Source organism: Quercus suber, unplaced genomic scaffold, assembly GCF_002906115.3.
Source record: "Quercus suber isolate HL8 unplaced genomic scaffold, Cork oak 2.0 scaffold_211, whole genome shotgun sequence".
Taxonomy (NCBI): Eukaryota; Viridiplantae; Streptophyta; class Magnoliopsida; order Fagales; family Fagaceae; genus Quercus; species Quercus suber.
In genome coordinates this window covers 735,499-742,450 of record NW_027069669.1, presented here as the reverse complement: position 1 = coordinate 742,450, position 6,952 = coordinate 735,499, and the positions used below count along the sequence as shown (strand labels likewise).

The 6,952-nt window shown below is 36.1% G+C and overlaps 1 protein-coding gene across 2 annotated transcripts; it reads left to right on the top strand.

Moving 5' to 3' along the window:
- Window positions 1-562: 562 nt before the first annotated feature.
- On the top strand, window positions 563-6,516 carry LOC112034025 (reactive Intermediate Deaminase A, chloroplastic). 2 transcript variants are annotated; one of them, XM_065779527.1, is made up of 6 exons: window positions 563-876; window positions 2,864-2,979; window positions 4,636-4,680; window positions 5,043-5,116; window positions 5,209-5,258; window positions 6,203-6,516. In XM_065779527.1, the coding sequence occupies exons 1-6, from the start codon at window positions 702-704 to the stop codon at window positions 6,295-6,297; spliced, it is 555 nt and encodes a 184-aa protein (XP_065635599.1). In that variant the 5' UTR covers window positions 563-701; the 3' UTR covers window positions 6,298-6,516. The 2 variants fall into 2 exon arrangements, with proteins under 2 accessions (XP_065635599.1, XP_023922583.1); XM_024066815.2 differs by lacking the exon at window positions 563-876 and adding an exon at window positions 1,166-1,349.
- The last annotated feature ends 436 nt before the right edge of the window (window positions 6,517-6,952 follow it).

Below are 6,952 nucleotides of genomic sequence, written 5' to 3'. Positions count from 1 at the left end.
TTGCTTCCTCGTCTAATTGGCCCATCCACCAACCCTTGCTCCCAATCCAAAATCTTGCTGGGGTAGGGGGAGAAATGATATGTGCATAGTATTTTTATAACATTTTTACAATAAATTTTAAGTGGTAGATTATTGCTAGTTATTATTGTTGGGGTTAAAAAGTAATCTTAGTGTTAAATTTAAATTTGAACTAATAATAACTAATCACTTATGATTTGTTGTGAAAGTGTTGTGGATGTAGTATCTCTCGGAAAAAAAAAAAAAACCACTTGTAAGTTCATGTAAAAAAAAAAATCATCATTATCTTAATTTGATATCAATTTATAAATTTTTTGGTAAGTAACGAATTAATACATTGATTAATTTCCATATAAAGTGACTTTTCTTATATAAAAAATTGAGATGATAGTATTTAAACTTAGAGCATTCATTTCGTGATAATTAATTTTTATTATTAAACCATTGATTGATTTATTTAGTGTAGTTGTAATTCAAATCCAAATCTCTTATTCAAAACATTCTTCAATCAAATACCATTAGACGGATTCCAAAAAGTATTTATAAGAAAAGAAGAGAAAGGACAGGACAAATACCTAGTAACTAGAGAGAAGAAAAGAAAAAGAAAGAAAAAGGGAGAGTTTCTAAGTTCCAACAAGACGAAAGAAGAGTGAGAAAGCAAAGTCAGCAAGTGAGAGAGAGAGATGGCGTGGTGTGCAGTTAGGTCTTTCAACGTGCCGGCGGTGGACATGCGCGCACTGCGAACCAGGGCTCCTTTAGCCGCCGGCGCAGGCTTCGCCTCCGTCGCAAGCACCGCTTTGTGGCGCTCCCCTAAGTGCTCTGTGCCCTTCGCTTGCTTTGCCATTTCCACCGATTCTCGTGAGCTCTCTCTAATTCTTTTTCCTTTAAACCCTGTTCATTTCTCCCATGGAATATGAATGATTCCGCTTCACATTTCTAGTATTTCACACACATTGATGAATAGTTCTAATTCAATATTAGGAGTATAAAACTGTAGGACTAGACTGTTTGTTTCTCCTTGTCACTTGTTATGGCCTATTCAATAAAGTTAGGATTGTGACTCATTACAATGAATAATCAATTCATAAAATCTGCTTTTTTTTTTTTTTTTTTTTTGTATGTATACATTTTATGAAAATGGCTGAGAGAGAGAGAGATGGCGTGGTGTGCAGTTAGGTCTTTCAACGTGCCGGCGGTGGACATGCGCGCACTGCGAACCAGGGCTCCTTTAGCCGCCGGCGCAGGCTTCGCCTCCGTCGCAAGCACCGCTTTGTGGCGCTCCCCTAAGCACTCTCTGCCCTTCGCTTGCTTTGCCATTTCCACCGATTCTCGTGAGCTCTCTCTAATTCTTTTTCCTTTAAACCCTGTTCATTTCTCTCATGGAATATGAACGATTCCGCTTCACATTTCTAGTGTTTCACACACATTGATGAATAGTTCTAATTCAATATTAGGAGTATAAAACTGTAGGACTAGACTGTTTGTTTCTCCTTGTCACTTGTTATGGCCTATTCAATAAAGTTAGGATTGTGACTCATTACAATGAATAATCAATTCATAAAATGTGCTTTTTTTTTTTCTTTTTCTTTTTTTTTTGGTATGTATACATTTTATGAAAATGGCTGCTATTTGTTTGTTGATAGGACCATTTGTAGTGGTGAGTTTGCATTTTGGAGGTTATAAAGAGAATTGTTTTGGGGTGGGTTTCAAATTGTACTCCCTGTAAATTGGCACTAGGGTTTTTGATGTGTGGAATGCTTGCTTCTTAATGATGTTTAGTTTGTAAATAAGGTCATCACTCTTGGTGTTTCCAACGGCAATTTTCAGGGTTTAAATCCCCTCACCCCCTACTATTGAATTATCAAAAAAAATTCAGGTCATGATGGGTGGAAGTATCAAACATGGGTTAAAATGACACGTGTTGTCATTTTGTAGGTTAGTTCTGATTCTAAGGTTTGGTGATCTTGTTAAAAATGGAATGGTTTTGTTATTTGATTCATTTTTATGTGAATGTGAGTTTGAAAGTTTATTTGGATCTTAATCATAGTTTTAGTTCTGGGCTAAGAAGCGGACAAGTCATGTGACATTGTAGTATTTGTGGTGAATTTTTAGGTAAATTTTTAGCAACAGAAGTAAATTTTGAATTCTTAGGGGTACCTTAGACAATTCTTCGTTTGATTTCAGAGTTGCAATTTAGAAGGAGTTAATCTGCAATGGACTTCATGTTACCTTTTTTTACCTCAAAGTTGGGAGTTGGTACACGCAATGGAACTCCGAGACTTGAGTTGAATCAATGCTTTGAGGAGGAGTGTGATCAGATTTACAACCACCACCATGAACATATGCAACTGACTGAACTACCTCAGAATATTTGTTTCTCAGTTTTTATTGATTTTTTTTTTTTTCATTTTTCAATTAGCCAACACAATGGAAGAAGAACTAAAGAGAAATATATTTGTGGCTATATAGAAAAGCTCAAGCAAGTAAATGCATTTTGCCTTATGGTTTATTAATACCTAAGAAATCCAATAAAATGTTCTCAACAGAATTTGGGATTCCAGCATCTTATCTTACCAATATAACTTAGATGTGTATGGTATGGCCACTGTCTTAGCTTCCTCGTTTAAAAGAGAAGGGTTGCTTGTTGGTGATCTTTTTGGGTGGCTCACAAGCACAGATGCTAAATTTTCTTGTTTAAACTAATTACTAAACTAATGACATCAAATACCTTGATAATAGTTTGATAATTGTTTGCCATGTTTGTCATTTTTATTTGCTTTTTATTACCAAATATTAAGTTTCACAAATTCCTGAACGTGTGTGCTTATGTTTGTCCTGGCTGTAGGTATAAAGGAAGCTGTTCAAACAGAAAAGGCTCCTGCTGCCTTGGGACCATATTCTCAGGCCACAAAAGCCAATAACTTCCTCTTTGTGTCCGGTGTTCTTGGGCTTGTTCCAGAGGTTTGTTGTGTCACCATGACAGTCTTGCTTATCACTTCCTATCTTAATTTTTCTTGTGGGTTTACATGTGCACTTGCATGTGCCTTGGAAATTATACTGCTGATATGTGCCAATGCACACAAGTATTTTTTTTTTTTTTTTTTTTTGTATGTATACATTTTATGAAAATGGCTGCTATTTGTTAATTGATAGGACCATTTGTAGTGGTGAGTTTGCATTTTGGAGGTTATAAAGAGAATTGTTTTGGGGTGTGGGGTGGGTTTCAAATTGTACTCCCTGTAAATTGGCACTTGGGTTTTTGATGTGTGGAATTCTTGCTTCTTAATGATGTTTAGTTTGTAAATAAGGTCATCACTCTTGGTGTTTCCAATGGAGACGTACAGGGTTCCAATCCCCTCACCCCCAACTATTGAATTATCAAAAAAATTCAGGTCATGATGGGTGGAAGTATCAAACATGGGTTAAAATGACACGTGTTGTCATTTTGTAGGTTAGTTCTGATTCTAAGGTTTGGTGATCTTGTTAAAAATGGAATGGTTTTGTTATTTGATTCATTTTTATGTGAATGTGAGTTCCAAAGTTTATTTGGATCTTAATCATAGTTTTAGTTCTGGGCTAAGAAGCGGACAAGTCATGTGACATTGAGTTGAATCAATGCTTTGAGGAGGACAAGATTTATTTTCTGTTACACCAATAATTTCATGATCGCTGAAGTGTGATCAGATTTACAACCACCACCATGAACATATGCAACTGACTGAACTACCTCAGAATATTTGTTTCTCAGTTTTTATTGATTTTTTTTTTTTCATTTTTCAATTAGCCAACACAATGGAAGAAGAACTAAAGAGAAATATATTTGTGGCTATATAGAAAAGCTCAAGCAAGAAAATGCATTTGCCTTATGGTTTATTAATACCTAAGAAATCCAATAAAATGTTCTCAACAGAATTTGGGATTCCAGCATCTTATCTTACCAATATAACTTAGATGTGTATGGTATGGCCACTGTCTTAGCTTCCTCGTTTAAAAGAGAAGGGTTGCTTGTTGGTGATCTTTTTGGGTGGCTCACAAGCACAGATGCTAAATCTTCTTGTTTAAACTAATTACTAAACTAATGACATCAAATACCTTGATAATAGTTTGATAATTGTTTGCCATGTTTGTCATTTTTATTTGCTTTTTATCACCAAATATTAAGTTTCACAAATTCCTGAACGTGTGTGCTTATGTTTGTCCTGGCTGTAGGTATAAAGGAAGCTGTTCAAACAGAAAAGGCTCCTGCTGCCTTGGGACCATATTCTCAGGCCACAAAAGCCAATAACTTCCTCTTTGTGTCCGGTGTTCTTGGGCTTGTCCCAGAGGTTTGTTGTGTCACCATGACAGTCTTGCTTATCACTTCCTATCTTAATTTTTCTTGTGGGTTTACATGTGCACTTGCATGTGCCTTGGAAATTATACTGCTGATATGTGCCAATGCACACAAGTAGTGCCATTGGGCTCTACCTCAAGTGGCACCTCTTCCCCTTGTAAGAGCAAGGTTGAGGCAAGGTCATGGGTTCATGACCCAGTGGGTGTGTGTATAACCTTACCAATTAAAAAAAAAAGTGTTTTGGGTAACTGTGCTGATGACATGTGATTTCTACATGCATACAGACTGGAAAGTTCATCTCAGATTCTGTGGAAGATCAAACTGAGCAGGTAAAGTAAATGACATGTACACTTTCTTTTAATGTTTTTAGGATACATCTACATATCTTCACCTCTCTGGCTGTTACCTTATTAGATTTCAATGTATATGTATGTTCAGCAGAATATTGTAATTCTTGGTCTCTTTCCCATGTGTGTCTATATATATGTGTGTGTGTGTGTGTGTGTGTATATATATTTTTTTTTTCTTTTCCCCTTAACTCAACCATCATGGAAATTTTTTGTTTGTCATAAATGTGGTTTAGTTCTCTTGGTGACATTTACCTAGGCAAAAGGTGTGCAATTGATGGCTCTTGTTTCCAAATTGCAAAGCCAGCTGTTTTTTACTTACTCAGGCCAATGGAAAATTGTAGGTTCTCAAAAATATGGGGGAAATACTTAAAGCTGGTGGTGCGAGTTATGCTGCAGTAGTTAAGACAACAATTATGTATGAATTCCTCAATTCTTTGCTCTGTTGCCTTGATTTTAGAAATTGAATGTTGCAAAACAAATAAGTTTACCTATCATTGTTTGCTGCAGGTTAGCTGACCTTAAAGACTTCAAGAAAGTGAATGAGATTTATGCTAAATGTGAGTTTTATAATCAAACTAGATGTTTTGATGTCAATTTAAAACTTTTATTAGGAATGCATACAAATGCCCAGTCCACCATCTTTGCACTATGTATGTTGTGTTGAATCATATAAAAATTTGAACTTTATAGCTTTGTTTGGATTGCGTCTGCATTTTCACGCAGACGAGTTTTTGGCTGTTTTTTTTTTTTTTTTAAATTCCAGCACCTGGTGCAATGAACAGTGCAAATAGGCATGTGAACAGTAATTTTAAAAGTGAACAGTAACCGGAAATAGTTTTCAGTATCCAACCGCACAAAATCATTTTCCGGTTACTGTTCACTTTTAAAATTACTGTTCACTATTTTAAATGCACTGTTCATGGAAGGTGCTGAGCTGAAAAAAAAGAAAAAGAAAAAGAAAAAAAAAGGCAAACACAGGAGAAAAAACGCGAACGCAGGAGAATCCAAATGAAGCCTATAGATCATGAAATCCTGAGTTTTCTAGGTTTTAATTGATAGTTGTGACTCCTGCTCATAGAAAGATGCCCCTAATTTAACAAATTGGGGCGTAATCCACTCACTAGTTATCAATTTGGTGGGTGTGAAAGCTTTTCTGCTTCAGGGCTCAGCATAAATCTTATTTCTTGTGCCAGATTTGTAGTAGGTGCTATGAGTTTATGGTAGCAACTAGCAAGTATTGATAGCTTTCAAGCTAGACATGCCTTTTGGCCAAAAATTTGTTATCTCTCTGCTTATGCTGTTTAAGATGAACTCTTCTAAATTTAATTTTTGATGTAATATATAATCTACATTTCTTGAGGGGAGGTGACCTAATTTGGTATGTTGCTTCACTAAAGAATCTATAGCATTACTAAGTTCATTATATTGCATATGGTGATACAACTGGAAAAGTTGCGAAATCTCCCCGTCATCACACCTGCTTAAATGGTTTGTTATGCAGACTTTCCTTCGCCTGCCCCTGCACGTTCAACATACCAGGTAGCAGCATTACCATTGGATGCCAAGATTGAAATTGAGTGCATTGCTGCAATATAAACTCCATTCATGCTCGGAATTTGCCTCTTCACAAAGCGCAGTTAATAAGATGGGAGGGGTATCTCCAAGTTTTGGAGTTTGGCATGTGGATGTTGTTATCATAAGAAACTACCATAATTAAATTTGTAAACTAATTTGACAGCATCAACCAACACTAGGATGCCTCGATGTAGTTTCCTTGTTAGAGGAAATTTAATGGATGCATTTGGTTTACCCGAAGTTTATTTGCCTTGGTTTTGCTGGTGATTGGATGCTTTAAAATTGAAATAAAAAGATAGTTATGCTGTCCAATATTATATACTCTAGTCCAGGCAAGCACAATTAGTGCCATGCAGGCAAATGAGTTATGAATTACAATCTTCAATAGCCAAATTTAAAGGCTTGTGCGGCCATTAAATGCCAGTGAGTAGACCATGTGTTTTAGCATGACTGAAATGTCCAATAAACGTGCAGGCATTGTTTACATTGTTGATGTGTTATTATGGCTGAATTTACAGGGGTAAAGAGCTGCCCCTAATCTGATTTTTTTTGCAGCCTCTTTTGTTGTTCTTTAGCCCTTTTAGGATTGTGCTAGTGGCGAGCTGGGCATCTTGTTGTTTGTAATACTCCCCATGGCATCTTATTATTGCTTCAGATCTTCTATTTTCACATTTAA